The sequence below is a fragment of the Jaculus jaculus genome, chromosome 8 (assembly GCF_020740685.1).
Source record: "Jaculus jaculus isolate mJacJac1 chromosome 8, mJacJac1.mat.Y.cur, whole genome shotgun sequence".
In the NCBI taxonomy this organism is placed as follows: domain Eukaryota; kingdom Metazoa; phylum Chordata; class Mammalia; order Rodentia; family Dipodidae; genus Jaculus; species Jaculus jaculus.
The window spans coordinates 108,435,015-108,459,363 of NC_059109.1; the positions used below are offsets into that span (position 1 = coordinate 108,435,015).

Consider the following 24,349-nt stretch of genomic DNA (forward strand, 5'->3'; position numbering starts at 1 on the left):
GATGGGGAGAAGCAGATGCCCACGTCCTGGGCTGGGCAGTGTCAGGATGGCTCACGCACATGGACTGGAAACTCATGCCCTGTCACCTGGATGGGGGACCACCACCACCCACTGCGGGACTGAGGCGGCATGCAGTGTGTCTGGCTGTCATGTCAAATGGGCTCAGGGTAGGCATGCAGGGTCCATCAGGCCGGCCCATCAAGGCACAAGCTCAGGAGTATATATCCTCACACGGGCACAGACTCTGCCTCCCATGAGCATGCAGATGTAGCTATTTTTAAAAAGAAAACAAGTCGACTTTATTATCACAAAAGACACTCAGAGTGAAGTGACTTGCATATTTTGCTGGGTCCAAAAATATTCCATGACTTATTTGGTGCTCTTCTGGGAAGTGTCCAGCTGCTTACTTTTTCAGAAGTGAGGTCACTGAGCGCTAGGCAGAGTCCATTTGCACTTTACCTTCCTGCCGCTTGGCACTTTGACTCCAGCGAGCTTCATTTAGGTCATTAAATGGAAGGGGTGGTGGGAACCCTGCCAGAGGGGACAGTGAAATGTGGAGTAGGGAGGATAGGTTTTTCATCCCTCACTTGGTTCTAGTCCCAGGGGTGACTTTTTATTTGGGGAGCATTTCTTCTTTGTCTTCTGTGGCCCAGGTTATACACGGACCTCAACCTCATCCCCAAAGGTTTAACTTTGGTGAACCTATAAGACAAGGAGCTACTGGTTCATTCTGCTCAGGTCCTGGGATCAAAGTGACCACTATTCTTTATTTTTTAAAATTATATTTTACTTATTTGGGGGGGGGGGAAGGAGAGAAGGGAGAGAGAGAAAGAGCATGCCAGGGCCTCAAGCTGCCACCCTGTGCATCTGGCTTATGTGGATCCTGGGGAATCGAACCTGAGTCTTTTGGCATTGCAGGCAAGCACCTTAACTACTAACTCGCTCCAGCCCTGATCACTATTCTTTTTCCTTAAAAACTGCAGATTTTACCCAGGTTTTCCCTTGCCTCTGCCCTCTGTGAAGCTCTCACTAGGGTGGCAAGACTGCCCCTGTTGTCTGTAGAACCCATTCCTCCTCTGTACCAGCCTGTCCAGGTAGTTTTCTAAGAATTCACAGTATTGTGTGTGTGAGGGTGTTGGGGGGTGTCTTGGGATCACACCCTGTCACTCCATTACAGGTTTAAGAGGCAAGGGTCAGCCCACAGTGCTCGCTGGCATGACTCCTTTGGGACTATCCTTAAACTAAGCCAGATCCTTGCTGAGCACACGGTGACATGGAGACAATGTGCCCAAAGCTGTCCCCAACCACACTGTGGAGCCACGTTCTGGGAGGGGAGGAACTCTGCTCTCAGCAGACAGCTGGGACAGGGCAGCCTCCTGGTCAGACCCTGGGACAGCCCAGGCTTCCAAGTGGCCTTCTGCTGCTGCTCACAGGGGTCTTAGCTGCTGGGCAGACAAATCTGGCCACTCGTGGAGAGGAAGGAGAAAAGAGAAACCCTTGTCAACCTTTATTTGGAATTGAACTTAGGCGCTCAGCTTACTCCATGGATTACATTCACTGAGGGACCACAGGGGAGCCAGGCCACACCTGGGCATCCCGCACAGCCCCAAGCTCAGTAAGGAGGAGGGTGACGCCGTGGGGAAGGGCCAGCATGAGGCAGGAGTGTGTGGTTCCAGGTCTTCTGCCCTGGCCTGCTGGTCTAAAAGTGGCTCACAGTAGTAATACATTCACTGGGACACAGTGGTGTCCAGAAAAGGGGCTCAGACAGTCTCCCCACAAACACTAGGCATTCACAGGAATGGCAGTGCTTAAGCACACAGCCCTGAACATGCCTGGAGGCTCTGTAAAGCCAGAACACTGGGCCTGTGAAGAGAAGTCTCTCCACCTTCTTCCTATTCAGAGCCCATGCCATCTCGTCCGAGGAGAGCAGGCCTCCACGTGACTTCATATGTCCATCTCAAGGGAGAGGAAGAGATGGATATGCTCGAGACCTGCTGCCCTGGAGGCTGCACTGCAGCCAGAATGCCTGTACAACCTTCCAGAACTTAGAGGAAGGTGGAGGCCCACCTCAGGGAAGGAAACAACAGGGGCTGTGAGACAAAACAAGATTCACGTCACAGAGACACACAGAAAAGCAGCCACAACCCTGCACATGGAGGGAATGGGGACTGGGCCATGTCCCCACCTCAGCGTGTACCCCGGGCCCTGAATGGCTCCCTGCCCATCTAGCGGCAAGGCAGTGAGACAGCTTCAGGCTGGCACCGTTACTGCCCTGGTTCCACCTGGGTACAGGGCCAGTGCATGGGCCAGGTCTCAGGCAAATCTGCATGAGGTGCCACTGCAGGCCCAGAGGAGGGTTCTCAGCCAGCGTGGGGCTCCTCTAGGATGGAGTCATGTCCAGAATGGAGGGGTCTGTGGAGACAGGAGCCTGGGAGTGCTGGCTGGGTGGAGGACCAGGCTCGGTCACTAAGAGGCTGTACTCTTCTGTCTCTTCAGAGAGTCGATGTAATGAAAAATGGCCCCCAGAGCCCAGCTAGTCTCAACGTTGTCAATTTTCCGAGTGAGCTTGAAAAGATAAAGGGAGGGGCACAGAAGACCATTATGCACCCAAGTGACAAAGGTGGGGTGCTGTCTGTGGAGGAAGGTGGCTAAGTCAGGGCTGCTTCTTGGAAGCCAGGGATAAGAGGGGGAGATGAAATCTTAATAGCGAGGCCAGCTGTTCTCAGTGTCCCCCCCACCAAGGGGAATGGGGCACCCAAGAGGCAATGCTTACCCTCAGCACCTTGTCCCTGGGAAAGCCGAACTCCTGGAGCAGCAGGCTGATGTAGGTGAGGTCCATGCACGTGAAAGGGCTGCTCTGTGGCCGTGTCTCCAGGGTACGGCAGACTGAGGAACACAGCAGTTTTGGGTCAGGCTCCAGAAGATCCCTTCTGAGGGGGACAGACCTCCACCCCACCCACTGCCAGCACCCAACCCCCTCCTAACTCCTGGTTTACCATGAAGACTGCAGCTCAGTTGTTCCCCAGGCAGACTGCGAGGCCACTCCCAACCTCCCCTGGCCTACAGCCCAGGACCAAGAAGATCATGCATGCTTTGACTTGGGGGTCACAAAGGAGGGCCTCCCCTCCTAGGCCACATCTCTGTGTTCATAACTCTTGACACCTCCCAGATGTCAGCGTGCCTGGAACTGACGCTTTCCAGGGCACGGAAATGACATCAAAGCTGACTCAGAATCTGTTCTTGGCTGAGGCAGGGGCAAATCCATCTAGACACCCAATGTCCAGGGAAAGGCTGGCAAGTGGCTGACAGGCATAAAAAAGCCATGTTTGAGGCAGAAGTGAGGGAGGGAGGGAGAATTTCCTATGGAGAAATATGCAAAACTTAACTGCTTTAAATTGCAAATTGTGAGCCCCAAACCAAAACAGAATACAGACATCACCCCCAAGCACTGGGGGTAGGGTGACACAGAAAGGATGTGGGAGGAGGGAAGGGGACACTCGGCAAGCTACCCGGATGTGCAGCTTCAACCTGCGTCCTCACAGCCCAGGCTCTGCTATGCAGGGCCCCGACCTTCTCAGGGCCCAGTGACCATAGTGAGCTTGCTGGGACCTCCCAGGGGAGAGGCCGCTTGCAGCTACTTGAGTAGCAGGGAAAACTAAGGACTAAGACAAGGGAATCTGCTCCTCACAGTCCCATCACAAGCACTGGGACTGTGGCCTTTTGCAGCCAGGAACATCAAAGCATCTGGTCTCTATTGAGAGGCTGGATATGGCGTGTAGACCCCAGTGCACTCAGGACCCTGCCCTCACACATCTCTGAATGCCATTTGGTGGAGAGAAAAGACCAAATCCAGAACTTCTAGGCCCAGTGACTTCCACAAGCACGGTTGGATGTCTGCCTCCAACTGCTATGGTTTCTGCTCATACACCCTCTTAGCCCATCGCCTAATAAGCACAGAGCCACTCACCATACTTGGCTGCTATCTCAAAGTCCCCGACCATGAGGCTGCCTCCCTTCTCTGCATCTGTGGGACAAGCGAGAGAACCAGTGTGCAGAAGCATGGTCCAAGCACGTGATACCACTGAGACCTCAGGCTGGCACCTGGGAATCCCAGACCAGGAGCTCATGGGCACCACAGACATGGCCTTTCCTTGTAGGCCATTCTCCCCTGGTTCCAGGCTGCACATTCTCACTCGTTCTGTTTTTCTTCTTTGTGGCACTGGCAGGCAATCAAGCCCAGGGCCTTGCACATGCTGGGCACGTGTGCCACCACGGGACCACCTGGTCCTGACTAGGGCATCACAGTGGTGCAGCTTGGGGTGGGCAGGTGTCCACGTAGGACCACACAGGAGCTTAAGTGGGTCACCTCATCCCCAAGTGTGCACTGTCCCCCAGAGAGCCTTGCTGTGATCTCTGCACTCCCTAAGAGCTGGGAAAAGTGGATGTGCAGAAGCGGACAACCTCCTGAACCAGGCCGGGGCTCATGAGCAGGAGTCTAGCTAGCATCAGTTTCCTGACAGGGAGAAAGAAGCGAGTCTGTGTAACAAAGTGAGGAGCAACCTAGGGTGTCATGGAATGAGTAGGCAGTGCAGAGCTTTCTGGGCTCCACAGAGGGAGTGCCCTCCAGCTTTGAGCCTGCTGAGTTAACAAGCGTCACTGTTAAGGGTAGTCTGATTTCTTTCAGAGTTGAATGTGATCGCCATGGGCAGTGGGAACTGCTTTTCTGGATGGCCTGGGAGAGACGTGAGTGTCCCGGTGAGGACAGTCTGTGGTCAGTGATGGCTGTCCCCCACTCCAGCTCTGGAGCCAGAAGGGCAAACCATCTTGGGACAGGCTGCCTTCCACCTTAAACCCCCATCTCTGCCTGACCAGCTTCTGTACCTGCCCCTCCTGGGCAGCACCGTCACGGGAGATGACGTGGGAGGTTCTGCTCCCAGGGAGTGGCAACGCCGACACCCCAGGTTCCTTCTCGGAGGTCTTTAAGCATGGATGAGCATTCATGTCTTCAACCCAGGCAGTGCATTCTGGAATTCTTGACTTACTTCATTAATAAAAACCCAGTCTCTCAGCAGTATCATGGCTTTGCATTCCTCTCACGAGTTAGCATACACTAGCCTCAGCAAACTTCAATATCTCACCCTGCCGTGGCTCCTGGACCACAGCGAATATCTCAGTAGGGGAGTGACCTCTCCTTTAGGGACACAGCATGTGGCTATCCATTCCACAGTGGATCCTGTGCAGGGGCCACAGGCCAGGCAACGGAACAAATGCGTTAGCACAGGGCAAGCTCTCCCTTCCTGCAGGATCTACATTAGCAGCAAGGAACTTGTTTTACTGACTCAAGGAACTAACTTAGCTATGAAAAGGAGGCTTAGTACTTCCTGTGTCTCTGGGGCCAGTGCCTTATCTCCTAAACCCACTTCCTTTATTGAGACCAACAACGCTGGCATGGGTCCTCTGCCTGGATGGACCTTACCTATGAGCCCCACACTGGCCGCAAGGTCATAGTAGTAGGAAAAGGCATAGAAGTCCACGTGCTGCACCTCCTCTGTCTTGTGCACTTTATTCCGAAGGACTTCTGACACTCTGCTGGCGCACGTCTCATGGAGGCCCGCTGCAAGGGTAGAAAAAGCAGACAGCCAGTGTTGGCTAGCTCAAGGCATGTGGCTACAAGGCCCCTTGAGGGCCTTTCTCAGGGACTAAAGATCCCAGTCTGGATGGCAGCGTGTCGTGGGACTAGATGCCCCTGTGGATCTCACCCCGTGTCTGGGGCTGTCCTGGCATGTGGCAATAGCAACTTTCAAGTGCCAGTCGCTGCTGGGCTGGTGTTGGGGAAAAAGGGCTGAGGAGAGTTCAGTCTGCTGAGGGGAGCCCCTGCACCCCAGCACAGGGTAGTCTGTTGCTGGGCCTGTGTGACCCTCTACACCTAGGGCATGGATGCCCTTCACCCCACACTGCCTTCACCTTAGTGGTATAGCCTGTACCCTCCCCACCTCACAGACCACCTGCTGGCCCGCACAGTTGGATGGAGGAAAGGTCATAACTTAACTGGCCCTGGAAATCACCCAACTTCCATGGTGAGCGCCCTCAATGCCTGGCTTCAACCAGTCTTCCGGTCCTTGGTGCACCCCAGGGCCAGAGAAACACAACCAATGCCTTGGGGGTCTTTGCATATGTTGCTTGCCTGGCTGGGGGAACACAACTGTGGATGGGGCAGTTTGCTCGGGGATGTTCATGTCTTGGCTCAAATGTCATCAACGGACCTTCCTTGGCCAGCTAGCTAACACTGCAGTAACCGCCCCCACCCCCTGCCACTACACGCATCCCTGTTTTCCCTTCAGAGTCCTTTCCCATGGTTCACCATGTGACTTCTCCCAGCGAGGGCCCAGCTGCTATCCTGCCAAATGCCCCAAACCCGCTGCAGAGCCTGGCCTCCCAGGTACACAGTGGACAGCTGAACTAGACTGACCACACACCAACCACAATGGACACACCTCATGCACGGTGTGTCTAGCTTAGGGACAATGGGTACAGAGTGACCGAGGCCAGGATGAAGGCCGGGCACGGTGGCAGGAAGCAGCCTCTGCCAGGCTTCTGGACTAGAAGCCAGATGTGGTCATTTGGCTCAAGCCCCACAGCATCCAGGCCTTTTCTCACTTGAGTCTAGTCAGGGACAGAAGTGTTTGGTGACAAACAAGGGACCTTATGCAGACATCCCGTAGAGGGAGTTCGCTAGAAGAGGCCCCACTCCGTCAAAGACCTTCCAACCCCACCAGGGCTCCCAGGCACTTGCGCTTCCAGATCAAGTATGGGCCTGTCTGGTCTCCCACTTCTCAAAGAGGAATCTGGGAAAGGCCCAAGTGCTATCAACCTTCATGAGCTGGAGGAACAGCAATGCCACCTACCTGCCTTCTGTCCCGAAATTCTGTACGTGACCTCGGCATGCTCCCACTCTCCTCTGAACCCAGGAGACAGACATGGGCTGATCAACTCCTTCCCATCCTCAGCTGAAATCGAGAGAGGAACATGCGGTAAGAGGGAAACCGGGCTTGTCCCGCCATCAGATGGGGTCTCAAGGAGCGGGCAGCCCAGCCGAGCATGCTGCAGGGTGTAATAAGGAGCTGGGACGGTTCAGGTCAGCTGGAGGAGGGATGCCCTGATCCACCACAGTGGCAGCAGCCAACTTCCCCTGCCTGGGAACATGACCAAACCCTGGATGTAAGCAGCTCACGTCCCCTGGGCATCTGGGGGTCCAGGCACCAGGCTGAGTGTTGTTCAGTTACTACAGTGACCCTGTCTGGAGGAGGCCGAAGTGACCCAGTTTTACAGCTGACAAGCTAGGAATAGCCAGCAGTCTGGTGGCGAGGCACACACAACAGCCACTAGCTGCCACCATGCCATGGCTTGAATCTGTTCCATAGTACAAAAGCCAGCACCTAGCAAAGGAAGCTGGCGGCTGGTGTCCAAGGCTGACCTGCCCTGCCACTCCTCACAGATCATAGGCTACTCCTCCAGCGAAGAGCCTCACGTGCTCCTGGACTGTGATCTGCTGGGAGGTGGTGGCAGCCACTGTAGGCTGTCTTTGGAGGAGCCAGGAGACACTGAAGGCGGCTTTGCTGGGGATGAGGCTATGTGGATGTGTGGAGGGCTCAGTGTAGAACACCAGTACCAGCCACCCCTCCACAGCCTCAGGAGACCCTGGGCTCCCGGGCAGGTGCCACCTAGCCATGCTCTATGAATTGCAAAATATGGTGGCAAAATGACCATCACTTGCTGTGTTTTCTTTCTGTGGTGCTGGGGATGGAACCCAGGGCCTCCCTCATGCTAGGGAAGCAATCTATCCCTGAGCTCCACTCTAGCCACATCACCCGCCGTCTACTGTTCTAAGGTGATTAGTAATGCTACAGATGGGAGACCCTTCCATGCTGAGCAGAGGCTGGAGAGGCGCTGGGGAAGGAAAAACTGTCTGCTTCTTGTTGTCAGCAGGGGTTCCTGGCTCTGGATGAGGCTGCAGGTGTCCCCAAGACCTGGACACTCTTCACTGCTCCAGTGAAGGTAATGCCATTGTGAAGGTGCATACCAGGATTTGAAAGAAAATTGAAATAGGATATGCAATTAAATGCACGGAAAGTTAATTGAACATGGCTCTCCTGGCAGAACAATTGGGCCCTTGAAAGGTGGGCAAGAGGGCTACACAGTGGAGGAGCAGAGGGCATCCCTGTGCCAGGGAACAGGCATGGTTCTGGGTGGATGGCCATCAAGAAAAGATAGGTGATGCCAGCAATGGGCTGCTGTGATCCCTAAGGTCTTCTAAGAGTCCTCAAGGGCAGGTGGCAGGATCATTGAAGGCTTGGGATGAGGCACACCTTCTAGTGGCCTGACTGGACACAGATTTCCTCTCAGACACCATGTCCACAAGCAAGAGCCACGCCTGTTATGATCTGTCTTGGGGAAGAGATGGTGGTGGGATGTTCTTGTAGGCCGGCATCTCTGCAAGACAAAGGAGTTTCCCCTCATGGCAGCAATCCCAGTGTCACCTCCTTACAGCTCTTCCTCTACTGTCTGAAGAGCAGGCTGTGCCTTCAACTCCCTAAAACAAGTTTGTTTTTTTCTTTGAGGAGATTTTTTTTTTTGTTTATTTTTATTTATTTGAGAGCAACAGACAGAGAGAAAGAGGCAGATGGAGAGAGAGAGAATGGGCACGGGAGGGCTTCCAGCCACTGCAAATGAACTCCAGACACGTGCGCCCCCTTGTACATCTGGCTAACATGGGTCCTGGGGAATTGAGCCTCAAACTGGGGTCCTTAGGCTTCACAGGCAAGTGCTTAACCACTAAGCTATCTCTCCAGCCCTAAAACAAGTTTTGATGGTATGGATATGTCCCCAAAGCCATCTGAAGGCCCAGTCCCAGTCTGCAGAGCTTAAGAGGTGGGGAAACTTTTAGGATGCAGAGCCTAGTGGAAAAAAGTCAGGTCACTGGAGCACGTCCTTAAGGGATATTGGGGCCTGGCCCCGCCCCCAGCTATTTGCCTCCTGGCTGCTATGAGGCAAGGAACTTCGCTGCCATGTGTTCCCAACATGATGTTCTGCCTCACCACAGGCCTAAGGCAACACAACCAACCATGAACTGAAACAATCCTTTCTTCCTCCTAAGTTGTTCATCTCAAATAGTATGGTCACAGTGCCAGAAGGGTGACATACGTTGATTCCAAATATAAGTGATGACTGTATATAGTTACCTCCTGAATTTCTAGAATCCATGCTTTAGAAATGATTTTACCAGTGCCTCCCCTTTTTGGGGGGAGGGGCTTCACTCTAGCCCAGGCTGACCTGGAATTCACTACAGTCTCAGGGTGGCCTCGAATTCACAGTGATCCTCCTACCTCTGCCTTCTGAGTGCTGGGATTAAAGGTGTGCACCACCATGCCTGGCACCAATGTCCCTTTTTAAAAAAAAAAATTTTAAATCAGGTGTGGTGGCGCACGCCTTTAATCCCAGCACTTGGTTGGGAGGCAGAGATAGGAGGATCGCCATGACTTTGAGGCCACCCTGAGACTATCTATAGTTAATTCCAGGTCAGCCTGAGCCAGAATGAGACCCTACCTTGGACTCCCCCCAAAATTATTTTCATTTACTTATTTTGAGAGAGGGAGAAAGGGAGAGAGAGAGAGGGGGAGAGAGAATGGGCACGCCAGGGCTTCCAGCCACTGCAAACGAACTCCAGATGCATGTGCCACCTTGTGCATCTGGCTTGCATGGGCCCTGGGGAATCGAACTGAGGTCCTTGGCTTTGCAGGCAAACACCTTAACCGCTAAGCCATCTCTCTAGTCCAACCAGTATCCCTTTTTAAAAAGATAACTTAGGGGTGGAGAGGACCCTGGTTCAATGCTCGATTCCCCAGGACCCACGTTAGCCAGATGCACAAGGGGGCGCACGCGTCTGGAGTCTGTTTGCAGTGGCTGGAAGCCCTGGTGTGCCCACTCTCCTCTCTCTCTCTCTGCCTGTCACTCTCAAATAAATAAATAAAAATAAACCAAAAAAAATTAAAAAAAAAAGAAGAAATGTGTGACTGTTTTAAAAAAAGATAACTTAGAGGTAAACTATATTCCCCTCTGTCCCATCACAGCATCCCTGTCAGGATCTGGGTCCACCCTTCCCAGGCCAGCTGCTGCTGTGGCAGTGAAGGGAAAGGAGAGGTGTTCCACATTCCCAGAGGGCAGCGACAGAGCCCTGAGCAAGAATCCTACTCACCTGGTTTTCCCTCCACGCCACCCAAGATCGCCAGCCGTGCCGACATCAGTCCCAGCCCCAGGTAGCTGTGGAGACAAAGCCTGGTGAACCCGAGCTCAACGTGATTAACAACAGTGGCCGGGGGCTTCCCGCCCCCCCCCCCCCTGCTGAGTCTGGGACTCTCAGCTACTTTATCAGACCACTGAAGACTTTGCGTATGAGGTCGAGCAAAGGCTGGGGTATGGCAGCGACGAAGACAGTCCTGGGTTTGTTTGTTTGTTTGTTTTTCTTTTTGGTTTTTCAAGGTAGCATCTCACTCTGGCCCAGGCTGAACTGGAATTCACTATGTAGCCTTGGGGTGGCCTCCAACTTTCAGGGATCCTCCTACCTCTGCCTCGGGATTAAAGGCGTGTGCCACCACACCAGGCTTTGGACTTGTTTTAATAGGGCGTTCCTTATCTCAGCCTCCTGTGACCTTCCCACAAGGAACCGGATGAGCATAAAGAATACAATTTTACAGGGAACTGAAAAACGAAGTAGGCGGGAGGAGCAGGGCTGTGCGACAGCGTCTTGGCAGCCTCTGCACACAGGGGATTCTGCGCTCTGCTGCCGTGCTGGGAATGAGTTCTGACCATGAGGCAGGAGTGGGAAGGTACACCGGGAGCTGCGCCTGACCCCTTCCCACTTCCTGGGACCACCAACCTGTAGGAATAGAGCTTGTAGGTTCTGTTAAACATCTGGAGTGCGGTCAAGTGGCCGGGTGGGGAGGCCTGCAGGGTGCCCTGGGAAGGAACATGAAGCTACTGTGTTTCCATTGGTATTTCCCGAAGACCATGCCCTCTTCCAAGTTGCTTGGAAGAACGGGGACATTCAGTTGGAGCCAGTTAAGTGAGCTATTAATTTAGGTCCCATACTGTGAAACAAGGATCAAATACTAAAAAACAAACCATCCAGGGTTTCCCCTTGCAAAGCATTTTTACCTCCTACCACACTCCTACTGGGAACCTAGGGCTTCCAGGCAAGCCCTCTACCATTGAGTGACATGCCCAGCACTCTTTGTTCTTTTGAGATAGGGTCTTGTTAGGACCCTAGGTTCAATTCCCTAGGACCCAAGTAAGCCAGATTCCCTATCTGCCTCTTTCTCTCTCAAATAAATAAATTTAAAAATAGAAAAACAACAAGAAAAGGCGGGGGTGAGGAGGAAGGTGTTTAAAGCAGCAGGTTGGGGCTGGAGAGATAAATGGATCAGTGAAAAAAGTGCTTGCCACGCAAGCATGAGGTGCCGACGTCAGATCCCTAGAACCCATGAAAAAATGCCGGGTGTGGCGGTGCGCATCTATATTCCCAGCCCTCGGGAAATGGAAATAGGTGATCCCTAGGACTACCTAGCTAGCCCGTCTAGCCAAGCTGGTATACTCTAGGTTCAGTAAGAGACCCTGTCTCAAAAAAGGTGGGAGGGCTGGAGAAATAGCTTAGTGGCTAAGGTGGTTGTGAAGCTTAAGGACTCAGGTTTGATTCCCTAGTATCCATGCAAACCAGATGCACAAGGTGGACATGTGTCTGGAGTTCATTTGCAGTGGTAGAGGCCCTGACACATCCATCCTCTCTCTCTCAAATAAATAAATAAAAGACTGAGGAGGTCACTCTATGTCAATCTCTGGCCTCTACACGCAAGACACACATGCACTCTCCCCCCTGACAAAAAATCACCAGATGGCCTTAGCTGGAAAGGTTTACTCTCTTCTAGAATGCCCTGAAGAGAGCTGACCCCTCTGCACATAGGCAGACTAGAAACTACGTGTTCTTTCCCTCCCTGGAACCTCACGTAAGACAGGAGTGCTCCAATTCTCTAGCTCAAAGGAGTCTAGTTATTTCATTTCTTATCTAATTCAAAAGTAGATTTATGTTTTGGTTTTGTTTACTGGAAAGGGTTGACAACCAAGTTAGAAACATCTGTGAAAGAACTCCAAGGGGTGAAGCACTTTCCAGTGGCCAAAGGCCCTACCCTGGGCAGCTGCTGCTTCCTGACCACACATCCCTGGCAGTGTCTGCCATGCCCCTGAGGGCACTGGACAGGAGAGGCAGGCGGGGCTGGTTACCTCGACCCTTGGAAGAAAGGTGATCTGAGTGGATCCTCCGCCCAAATCCAGCATGCCCACACTGCTCCTTCCCGGGGTTTTCAAACTGCCTAGATCACAGTGGGGAAAGACAGCACTGTCGCGTTAGGAAGACGAGCACTGGGAAGAGCAAAGGCAGGTCAAGAGCGGCCCTTCAGTGGAGGGAGGTATGAGGGCGCATGTGGCAGCGGCTGCTCGTTCAGAAGTCTCCACGATGAGTTGCTCTACCAGCTATGGCTTTGATCCAGGATGACAGGGTGACATTGGCTGCCCAGGTAAGACACCGGAGCTGCCCTGTCTAGTGGGAAGCAGGCCAGCCTCATCTCCCAGGGCATCCTGACTTCTGATATTCTGACATGGCCTTCCCAGCAAGGTGGATCCCTGACGGGCCCTGTCTTGGGCTCCCTCCCTTTCCAGAAAGCATCTGAGGTGGAGATTCATGACCTGGAAGGAGTGAGGCCTGTCAGGAAACCCCTTTCTTCTTCCTACACACATCAGACATGCTGCCCTTCCCCCCACCACAGCAACCTCAGGAGCCTCCTTGCCACCTGTCTGCAAGAGCCGATGCTTGCGGCAGAAGACCATCAGCACTCCCACCATGTCCAGTAGCTGAAGACCTGGCCAGGTTTATTCACTGCTTCTCAGAAACAAATGGGAGGCCCAGGCCCCAGTGGATGTTGGCAGGGGCTGTACTGGCAGAAATGTGGCCAGGGTGGTGAGAATGTGTACCTACTGGCTCGCTCCGACCACCCTGTGAAGAGGCCCTGGGCCAGTGACACTGAATCCTGGGGGTGATGGGAACAGAGCCCTTGCAGTCCAGGAAGCCCACCAGGCCCTCCTTTGCCAGAGACGGTGAACCTTTAGCCTTTCCCAGTCGGCAGGCGCTTACCTGTCAGGAAGTTGACGGTGATCCATGCAGAAACCCCTACAAGACATCAGAACAGGCAGCGCTTTAATACATGACACACAGCTGCCACCTCACTCTCTATGTCCAGCTTTCAGGGGCACAGTGGGCACTGCTAGGCCTTCAGGCCATCTACAGAGAGAAACGCTAGTGATGATACCACACTAAAATCCTGGAACACATTACCAAACGCCGTGTCTCCACCAGCGCGTGTCACCAGCTTCCTCTCTTGGAGGAGGCAGGGAAAGAAAATGTTCCCTCTGCCCTCAGACAAGCTCACTCTTCAGGTCATAGTTAAAATCACCAGCTGGTGAGGAACCTTTGGCGTCTGCTTCAGAACGAGCACTGCATATGCAACGCTCCCAGCTCAATGGCAAGTGGGCTTCTCTAAATGTCCTTAAAACCCCCAGACAAGATGTTTTCAGAGACTTCATCTGTGCCAGGCTTGGAGTTGGTCAGATGAGAATCTAACACTTGAGCTGTGACCAGGACCCCATAGCTTCAGTTATTCATCCCTGCATCTGTCCAAGGAAAGTGACCCAGGCCTGGAGTCCATACAGCAGCAGACCAAGCTGTCTCTCCCTGCAGTGACCGCATGACCTCTTAGCCATTCTACCTTCGTCTGTGCCGTTCATGATGGAAACACAGTCGTCCCCCACCAGGAAAGGTGATGCCTTAAACACCTCCTTCACCTAAATGCAAAGACAAACATTTCTTAGTGTGGTGTGCAGGTGCACACTTGGGACACAGACAGGAGGAGCTGGAGTTTGAGATCAGCCTGGTCCACATGGTGAAGGTGTCTTCCACCTGGGGTGTTTCGATTCAGGTGTCCCCTAAACTTAAGTGTTCTGAATGCTAGGTTCTCAGCTGATGGCAATTTGGGAACTAATGCCTCCCAGAGGCAGTGTATTGTTGGGGGTGGGCTTATGGCTATTATAACCAGCTTCCTCTTGCCAGTGTTTGGCATACTCTCCTGTTGCTGTTGCCAACCTGATGTTGGCCAGGAGGTGATGTCCACCCTCTGCTCATGCCAGTGGTTTGTTTCCCTGACTTCATGGAGCATCCCCTTGAGTCTGTAAGCCAAAACAAACCCCCTTGCCCCCCCCCCCCCCGACAAGCTGTTCTTGGTTGGGTCTTTTCTGCCAGCAATGAGAAACTGACTGCACCACCACCCCACTGTCCAGGGCGGGGAGTATGTCTTCATCCTTTAGAGAACAAGGTCAGAGGTTTCCTGCGGCCTGGGTGTTCAGCGGGCTGGGACAGAACGCGGAGGCTCTCTAAGGCTCTGCAGTGTTCTCAGAGGCAAAGCCCATACTTTGTTGCAAGCGTCTGTGATCGCCCACAGGCATTTCCACAGCTAATCTTCTAAGCTAGCTGAGGTACACGCTGTGCTGGGGACCCTGTCTTTGGTCCTGGGGACTGAAGAGTTCTGGAGGACAGGACTGGGCTGAGAGAGCTGAGCACACTGAGCCTGCAGGGTCCCAAAATGCTGCTTTGGGCTACAAAAGGAAGGGCAGGAAGCCCTACAGGGCAGGGTGCAGATCTAGGGACCGTTGTGTGGCCTGGGAACCCTGTTCCAGGAAACATGGCCCTGCATGGGGAGATAGAGGCTGTGAATAATTGGGCGCGTATCTTTCTCCATGTTTAACAGTCTCAGGACAACAAGACTTCACTATATCAGTTTACGGCTATCTCCCTTGTGTCCCATAATCCTATGACTGGCATCCACTGTGCCATCACCTCAGGTGTAAATAGTGGATGCCCAGTCTAGGGGTAAAGGAGGGGGACGCTGTGTCTGCTTTGAGGAGCTTCCTGCAATTGGTGGATTGGAAAGCGCAATCTCAGTCCCAGTGTAGAGGGCTGGGCAGCTAGGAACACGAGGCCTGACAAAGAGTCACATCTGAGCATAGGACCAGCAGCAGGGCTGGTCACCAGGGAGAATAAGCAAAGCAGGCTCAGGCTAAGAAAACAACTCACACACTAGGACGGCAGCCTTTGAAAGCATAGTGCGCTTTAAAAATAAAGCTGGTTTTCTTACTATAAGGCACAGAGTTGCTCTGGAAAACCTGCAGCCTTAAATGTCACATGAAAGATACCCAAAGGTGACACTTGAACACTCCAGCGTTGCCTCCTCAGGACACTTCTACATCTTGCCCGCTCACCACCAGCTAGAGAGGCGGTTGTCTGCTTAGAGACAGGGGTTCACTGTGTAATTCAGGCTGACCTCCAACTCGGAATCCCCTGGCCATGTTACAGATTTGTGCCTCCATGCCTGGCAATCAGTGTGTGTTTTGTTGCTATTCTTGGCCACGCTCTGGTGAAGACGTGGCTGGGCTCACCTTTTGTAGTAACTTCTGAGCCTTTTCTCCGGGCAGCAGGCGCAAACCAGCGGTGGCCTTGAGGACCAGGGGGGTGGCCTTCCAGAAGTCAAATGGAATGTGTTGCTTAGCAACATCCAACAGCTCCTGGATCCCCTGAGCGCTCTGTGGATGTTGTGAAAGCAAAGCTGGCTGTCACACTCAGGACAAGGGCCACAGGGTGACTCCTTTTCAGATTTATGATAAATGTAGTATATTTTTTTCTAATTTTCAAAATCAGTAGGAACACTGCCTCAAGTGGTATTGGCAGTTTGTGGGGACACAGGGATCAGAACATGGGGAAAGGTCCTTGGTACAGAAAATAGCAGGTGAGGGCAAGTCAGGAGCCATGAGGCTGAGCCCACCATTGACAGCGACTCCTAACCCTGAGTCATGACCACTACTCAGCTGTTACCACCCCTCATCTAGATGACCTCGCAGAATTCTAACATCCCTGGATGTCACGAGGGCACGGAGCCAGCACGTTCTAGGGGCCTTGTAAACTAAGTCCCATGAGTAACTTCACTGAGGAGTCAGGTCACCTGTCAGTGCTTGAAGCGTGGCTAGGCAGTCAGGAGGCGGAACTGGAAGGCAGGGGCAGACCTGCACTTCTCTCCACGTGACTGTCCTCACAGGCACAGCCTGCCCCAGGCGGCACCAACAAAGACACTCACCCCTGAGAAGATGGCCAACTAGCCCCATTCAGAAAAAAGGGACTGGCTTACAAGCCAGTCAAGGACATTTGAAGGACAAACTGACACAAGAGGGTGGTTACCTTCTCAACATCATCAGCATAAGCAGAAAGACCGGGCTTCAGGGCTTTGAAGGTTTCGTGGGTCAGTGTAGGAGTTTCTAAGGGGAAATGTATTTTTTTAAAGGTATAACTATGAATATATACATAGTGTATGAATACATACAACTAAGACTAAAAGACTTTAAGGGAAGAGCCCTGACTGCTTAGATCAAAGGGACACTATGCCCCTTAGTACAGCTGAGTAAAACCCCTAAAGTTTCTACAGAACTTTCCTTTATTAAAAACAAAGGTAAGTTTGGTTGGGGGTGTGGCTCAGTGGTAGTGCACAGCACACCGGAGGCCCTGAATCCCCTGCTCTGCACATGCTACAAAAGGGCTCCCCTGCTGAGCCACACCCCAGCTGCTCAGCAATGGCATGCTGACAAGCTCCCAGGTGAGTCCAAGGCGGGGGGGGGGGGGGGGGGGGGGGGGGGGGGGGGGGGGGGGGGGGCTCAGGTCACACTGTCTACTGGAAGGAACTGCCAAAAGCCTTGCCCTGTGAATACTGTCTGAGCTCAGAGAGGCACATGGTCACACAGGATACCTCCAGGTGGCCGGGCAAACTGGAAGACGTGGACACGGGTGCCGGTGCTCCCGGCGTCAAACATGATCCCGTAGAAGACCTCAGGGCCACGTGCGGCCGAGCCTGGGGAACTGAAGGTCTGCTGGCCCCAGCGGGCTCCCGTGGCTGCACCCGCGACGGTGAAGAAGGCCTGGGCAGCGGAGGCTCGGTGCCACTTGATGTAGGCGACATAGATGAACAGGCCCACACACAGCCCGAGTGGGTATGCCACCTTTGTCATCCGCAGGGTCCCATGGCTTGGTAGTTTTCTCATTTCTCAGTCTGCTGGGGTGTGCGGCTGCAGGGAGGAGTCAGGTAAACCGTGTGAGGCTGCAGGCTACAGTGTACATCAGAAGTCCCCAGGTCCAGGGACCAAGTGACCAACTAGACATGGGTCTGCATGCCTCCTGGGGTCAGTCAGAGGCTTCAGTTGATCCTCTGGATAATTATGGAAGGTGTGGACCAAAACTGAGGCTTATAAATATGTTGTAATCTGCCCAAGGCTGCAAGGCCCCTCCAGGGCTGCTCCACACCAATTACTATGGGATGCGCTGCTGCTTGTATCCAAAGCCCAGTGGCCCCAGACCACTCCAGGTAACAGATCCGCATCCCCATCTGTGGGGGTTTGATTCAGGTGTCCCCCATAAACTTAGGGGTTCTGAATGCTACATCCCCAGCTGATGGCAATTTGGGAATTAAAGCCTCCTGGAAGTAGTGTATTGTTGGGGATGGGTTTATGGATGCTATAGCCAGCTTCCTCTTGCCAGTGTTTGGCACACTCTCTAGTTGCTGTTGTCTATCTGATGTTGGCCAGGAGGTGATGTCCTCTCTCTGCTCACACCATCATTTCCCCCTGCCATCATAGAGTTTCCCCTAGAGTCTGTCAGACAAAATGAACCCTTTCCTTTCAAAAGTGCTCTTGGTTGGGTGTTTTCTGCCAGCAATGTGATCCTGACTGCAACACCATCCATTCCTTGAATCTTCAGTTACACTCCTTCACTTTTCCAAAGATGTAAAACTGTCCTCTTGGCTAACTAGAGAGTCCGAGGCAAATGTGAAAAACTTAAGCTTATTATTATGGAAATTTGACAGAGGCATTACATTCCCAAAGTTTTTCTGCATTTCTGCAAGGGGAAAGTAATATCTGTATACTTTCAGAGCCTATAAAATTCTAGTTGGGGCTGGGCATGGTGGCATATACTTTTAATCCCAGGGCTCAGGAAGCAGAGGCAGGAGGATCTCTGTGAGTCTGAGGCCAGCCTGGGACTATAGAGTTAGAGCCTGGTCAGGATGGGCTACAGAGAGACCCTACCTTGAAAAAATAACAACAAAAAATTCTAGCTGGCAGCAAAATAAATTAATTTGATGCCATTAGTTTTGGTTGACTATACCATAGATACAAGCCTCCTCTTCTTCCAGGATTGGCTACTCCATGCCCCCATAACTGACAAGAAAGTGAGAAATGGACAGACTGACTAATGTCTGCTGAGATGCAGGTCCCTCACTTTTTAGTTTTCATCTGTTGAAGACCAGCAGCTACTAATACAATTTGAACAGCAGGTTGTGATGGTGCTCCTCTGCACTCCCAGCACCTAGGAGACTGAGACAGGAGGACTGGGGTTGAAATTGGACCTAGGCTACATAGTAGGACTATGTCTCAACAACCTTCAAAAAAAAAAAAAAAATTCCCAAGCTCAGGGGTTTTGGTGGAGCGGGGTGCAAGCAGAATTAGGGTCTTCTGGCAGCAGCGTGCGGCTGTGGTGGGCTGCCCCCTCCAGAAGAGCTGGTCTCCTGGGCAAGGTGGCTGCTGGTGGAGGGCTGTCACATGACTCATGCCAGTGTTTGGGAATTCGATGTGCTTGCCACAGACTGAAGGCAAGCTTTGCAAAGGGGCAGGGGAAGACACTTCGCCTGGGAACGAGGAGGGGTAGCGATGGGCAGGACGACGCTATGGTTGCACTGCTTGGGGAAGGGGCTGGAAGGGTGGAGCCCAGGTGAGCTGCAGGCCAACTCTGAGCCGCCTGGGTGGCACCAGCATCCATCTTCAGCCCTGGCTTCTGCCTTACTTTGGGCCTCTCAGTCTGTTTGCTCTTGGGAGTGTCCCACTGCTTTGGGATCATGTTCCACTCCCTGCTGAGGTCTGGCTACTGCAGCTTACCCACACCCTTTTCACCTATGCTCTTTCATTCTAAAGATGCAATGCCTTCTTTCCCCTGGGAAATGCAGCACCTTCCTACCCCAGGACTTGTGCACATACTGGTACTCATTCCCAGAATTCTCAGCCAGCAACTGGGAAAATGTCATCCAACTCTAATCTCATCTCAAAGCTTCTGCTAAAATGCTACTGTCACCACCTTTCCCAAAGCTCCTACCCGAACATCCTCCTCATGTGCCCCCTGGGCTCCCAACATCTGGCATCATCTGCAATGACACCAGCATTTATGAGATGACTTCCTGAAGTTCTGTGCCTCCTCTCTAAATCGTGAGGCTCTAAAGGCAGGGATGTAGCTTGCCTTGCATCACCGCCAGCCACCATGCATACAGGCTTTTATCTTCAACAGAAAACGATGCTCCTCCACATATCGCCACACACACAAAAAGTTTCTTCAATGGGGAAAGACATAGTAAGATAATGGAACAGGAAGCTTGAGACCCTGTTTTTCCACTCAGTTGTTTCTAATAACAACCAGAGACTGGCTAAACACATCCATAACAAGGAGAACTAAAGACATGAGGCAAACATTGATGGAACTGAAGAAACAACTGTCAATAATAGATTTCAATATCCTACAGTATTTTAAAAATAGTCTTTTAAAAGTATTTATTTTGAGAAAGAGGCAAATAGATAAACAGAAAGGGGCAGGGATGGATGTGCCAGGGTCTCTAGCCACTGTAAACTCCAGATGCATGTACCCCCTTGTGCATGTGGTATACATGCACAAAGGTGAGGCAAACGCAAGGTTGTACTCGTTCACTAGGTGGCACAAGTGTCTGGAGTTCAATTGCAGTGGCTGAGACCCTGGCATGCCAGTTCTCTCTCTCTCTCTCTCCCTCTAAAAAAATTTAAAAAAAGAAAATACTTTCTTAGGAGGCAGAAGTAGGAGCAGCCTAAGTCTGAGACCAGTGTAGGTTATATAGTAAGTTTAAGGCCAGCCTGAGCAAGAGTCTTGCCTCACAAAAGTGGGGCAGGGTGGAGGAGGGAAGGTTGGGGAGATAGTTCATTGAAGTGCTTGCCATGTAAGCATGAGGACCTGGGTTGAATTCCCAGACCCAGGTAAAGATGATGGGTATGTGGCATGCATTTATCTCAGTGATGGGGAAGATGAGATGGGGGAATCCCTGGGCTTGCTAGCAGTCAGTCCTCACAACTGGTGAGTTCCAGCCCAATGAGAGAGCCTGTCTCAAACGAAAAGGTGGATAGCTTTCCTGAGTATGACACATAAGGCTGTCCTCTGGCCTCTATACCCACATATGCATGCATGCACACACACACACACACACACACACACCTTTAATCCCAGCACTTGGGAGGCAGAGGTAGGAGGATTGCCATGAGTTCAAGGCCACCCTGAGAATACAGGTCAGCCTGGGCTGGCGTGAGACCCTACCTTGAAAAACAAAAACAAAAAAAAGAAAGAAAGAAATAGGGGCGGGAGAGATGGCTTATCCATTAAGGCCTGCAAAGCCCAAGGACCCAGGTTTGACTCTCCAGGACACACATAAGTCAGATGCACAAGGTGGTGCAAGTGTCTGGAGTCTGTTTGCAGTGGCCAGAGGTCCTGGTGTTCCCATTCTCTCTCTTTCCATCTGCCTCTTCATCTCTTTCAAATAAATAAATATTTTTAAAAAGATAACATTACAAGAAAAGTAAAAATCAGTATCACTTTGAATATTGATGTAAAAATCCTTAACAAGTATTAGCAAATTGAATTCAACAGCACAGTAAAAGGATTATTTACCATGACCAAATGGGATTGATTTAAAATGCAAGGATGGTTCAATATGCAAAAACAAATCAATAGGGCTGGAGAAATGGCTTAGTGGTTAAGCACTTGCCTGTGAAGCCGAAGGACCCCGGCTCGAGGCTCGATTCCCCAGGACCCATGTTAGCCAGATGCACAAGGGGGCGCACACGTCTGGAGTTCATTTGCAGTGGCTGGAAGCCCTGGTGCGCCCATTCTCTCCCTCTCCCTCTCTCTCTCTCTCTTTCTCTCTGTCTCCCCCTCTCTGTCTGTAGCTCCCAAATAAATAAATAAAAAATATTTTAAAAAATCAATATAAGACACTGCTAGGAACAGAATGAAGGAGAAAACCAACATGAGGGCTAGAGAGATGGGTCAGCAGTTAAGGTGCTTGCCTGCAAAGCCTAAGAACCAGGGTTCGATTCTCCAGTACCCATGTAAAGCCAGGTGTACAATGTGGCACATGCATCTTGAGTTTGTTTACAGTGGCTAGAGGCCCTGGCACACCCATTCTCTCTATCTGCCTCTCTCTTCTCTCTCTCAAATAAATAAATAAAAATTTAAAAACCAATAGGATATCTCAAGTGATACAGAAAAGCATTTGATAAAATTCATTACCTCTTCAGAATAAGATCAATCAGGCCAAGAATGGGAGGAAACTGTATCAACATAACAAAAGCTATGTATGAAAAACTAACAATATATACATGTGATCTGCTGTTGTTGGGTAAAGTGTTCTGTGCAGTAGAACTGGCACTCAGTAGTGGTGAGGGCCTGCTCAAACTTTTTTTTTTTTTTCAAGGTAGGGTCTTGTCTAACCCAGGCTGACCTGGAATTCACTCTGTGGTCTCAGGGTGGCCTTGAACTCATGGTGATCCTCCTACCTCTGCCTCCCACATGCTGGGATTAAAGATGTGCACCACCACGTCTGAATTCAAACTTTTATTTTTCTTTTCTCAACCATATTTATCCTCTTCTAATTGTTTCCTTCCATCTTTTAGCTTTATGTATAGTTCTTCCACCAAAGAGAACAATCTTAGTTTTGCCCTTCATAGAACAAAGTGAAGGAAAGCTAGGTAGAGAATGAGCAGAAGGTGGGCAGGAAGCCGACTGCACACAAGCAAACGGAGGTTGCCTGAGGTGTGGGGGCCAGGGCATCCTCTGTCAGGTGGAGGCAGGAGTCAGAAGAGAATGTGGGTGTGAGGTTTGGAGCCTGTCCTGTTAGGACTAGCTTTCTAGAGTGGAGGATCGAAGGCTGGCTCTCAGAAATACAACTGTCTAAATCAGACTGACAGCTGCCAGTTTTTGTTTTTTTTTTTAATCTCTCTTCTTTTCAGGTTTGTGTTAAGGTAAGAACCCAACCAGGCATGGTTGCAAATGGCTGCTATACATGCTGAAAGCACATTACCAAACGACCACTCATTTCTTCTGGTAGATGTAGGAAAGCATTTCTTGGCAAAAAAGAAAACCCCATACATGAACAGCCTTGTCAACACCACCCCCAGTTTCCTTTTTACAGGGTTCCATAGGAGGGAAAGCTCTTGCAGACTTCCTTACACAAACAGCTGTCACCTCTCAGGTTCTGTCCATGAGGCCCCAGAAGGGAGTCAGATATACGCCACCCTAGCAGACAGGTGCTTTCACAGTAGGAGTGGGGAGCCCCCCATTTTCAGCCTGATATTTCAAAGACTGCATTGTTAATACATTGGTAACACCAACAGGGAAACCTCCCCCAAATGATATTCCACCCCCTCAACGGCTCTGCAGTGTCCCTGGGAGAGTCTTTGTACTCCTGTTCCTCATCTACCTCTCCCCAGGAGATCTCCTTCCACTTCCACTATGGGCTGCAACTTCCCTCTATGCTGGGGTAAGGTGACTGCTGGTACTTCCAGGAGACAGATTTCTTTCTACAGACACTCAGGGGTGAGACGCTGTGCCCACCGCGACCTACCCAAGCAATGCAGTATTTCTCCTACCTCCTAAAACCATCCAACGCCTTCCAGGTGCCCTTAAATTAAAAGCCACCGTCTTTTCTCTGTCCTCTCCCATTGTCCTCCGCGTTACACATTCTCCTAGCTGTTGCATGCTTTCCAAGAGTCCATTCTAGCAGCAACTGAGACAGAACACCCAGACTCCTGGCGTGCTCTTTACCAGCTCGCTACCCCATTTCATTTTCTGTACAGTCTGAACACAGCATCTCCCCTCCTCTCCACGTTTCCTGGGCTTCCTGGCTGCACAGAGCAAAGCCTGTACCACTGTGGACAGGAAGGGCCGTTCCCTGGCACAGCTGGGGGGCGGGCCAGCACACTCGGGAGGAATGAATGAACAAGGCTGGGCTGTGGGTTCCACTTGGGAAGAGATCCCTGCTACTCGGCCTACAGTGGAGGCTCAAAGCACTGAACCAGCCCACGGTCAGCGGAGGCCGGCAAGGGGAGGGGTAGGGTCCAGCGAGCGCAATGAAACCGGGATGGAAAGGGAGCAGGGGAGGGGACGGGGCGCCAGGGACACTGAGGCCACCCTGGGCAGCAGCTGCTGCTGGGACTGAGGTGGTGCAGCGTGGACTCCGCCGCTCGGGTCCCCGCTTCCAAGCAAGGCACGCCGCATTCGCGCGCGAGGAGGCCCGTCATCGGTCACCCTGGCCGGGCAGACGCTGCCGGTCCCGCTTACCCTGCACGGCGCCCACGGCCCCACTGCGGAGGCGGTGCCGCGTTACGGGGAGCGGGCGCACGATCCACGAAGCTCCGCGGCTCTCTAGCTCGGACTCGCGTCACCAAGGCCTCTGCCCGCCGGGCACGACCCGGCGATCCGGCGAGCCCGGCTCCACCCACGTGCAGTCCACGTCACCGGGTGGGCGGGGCGTCGAGGCCCATCTGCGCAGGCGCAGGTGGGGGCGGAGCGGGGCAGACGCCGCGGCGAAGGGGCGGGCTGGCGCGGAGCAGATGCGCATGTGCGCGCGCGGCGGGGGCGGGGCAGCGTGGACAGGGCGCGCAGGCGCAGTGGGTGGCGCTCGCTGGGCGCGCGGTTTATTCTTCGTACTTGGTGGTTCATTGCTCGGGCCTTGCGCTGGTTCGGCTGCGGCGTGCGCGGGTCAGATGCCCGGGTCTCCTTCATTTCTTCCCATCATGGCAGAGCCAGCCCTTGAGCTGGCGAAGTTTCCCTGGCTTCACCCCCTTGGCCGCTTGTAGATTTCCCGCTGGATGCCTGGACATTCTGAGTTCCGTTCCGTGTTGCGAGGGGATATGGAGAGTCAACCCTCCCTCGTTGCTAATTACATTTAAAATACATATATTTTACTTATTTCAGAGAGAGAATGGGCGCGCCAGGTCCTCCAGCCACCGCAAACGAACTCCAGATGCATGCGCTACCCTGTGCAGCTGGATTTACGTGGATTCTGAGGAATCGAAACTGGGTGCTTTGGCTTTG

The 24,349-nt window shown here is 52.3% G+C and overlaps 1 protein-coding gene across 4 annotated transcripts; it reads right to left on the reverse strand.

Moving 5' to 3' along the window:
• Positions 1-1,492: 1,492 nt before the first annotated feature.
• Entpd6 (ectonucleoside triphosphate diphosphohydrolase 6) lies at positions 1,493-23,714 on the reverse strand. 4 transcript variants are annotated; one of them, XM_045157802.1, is made up of 14 exons: positions 23,594-23,714; positions 16,947-17,262; positions 16,385-16,461; positions 15,592-15,735; positions 13,869-13,944; positions 13,238-13,273; positions 12,331-12,419; positions 10,934-11,013; positions 10,253-10,317; positions 6,906-7,007; positions 5,477-5,614; positions 3,968-4,024; positions 2,774-2,886; positions 1,493-2,565 (listed from the first exon to the last, which is right to left on the reverse strand). In XM_045157802.1, exons 2-14 carry the CDS (start codon positions 17,236-17,238, stop codon positions 2,467-2,469), a joined length of 1,368 nt encoding a protein of 455 aa, XP_045013737.1. In that variant the 5' UTR covers positions 17,239-17,262; positions 23,594-23,714; the 3' UTR covers positions 1,493-2,466. The 4 variants fall into 4 exon arrangements, 1 of the variants encoding a protein (XP_045013737.1); XR_006638610.1 differs by lacking the exons at positions 1,493-2,565; positions 2,774-2,886; positions 3,968-4,024; positions 5,477-5,614 and adding an exon at positions 8,367-8,490; XR_006638611.1 differs by lacking the exons at positions 1,493-2,565; positions 2,774-2,886; positions 3,968-4,024; positions 5,477-5,614; positions 12,331-12,419 and having other exon boundaries at positions 6,932-7,007.
• Positions 23,715-24,349: the final 635 nt, after the last annotated feature.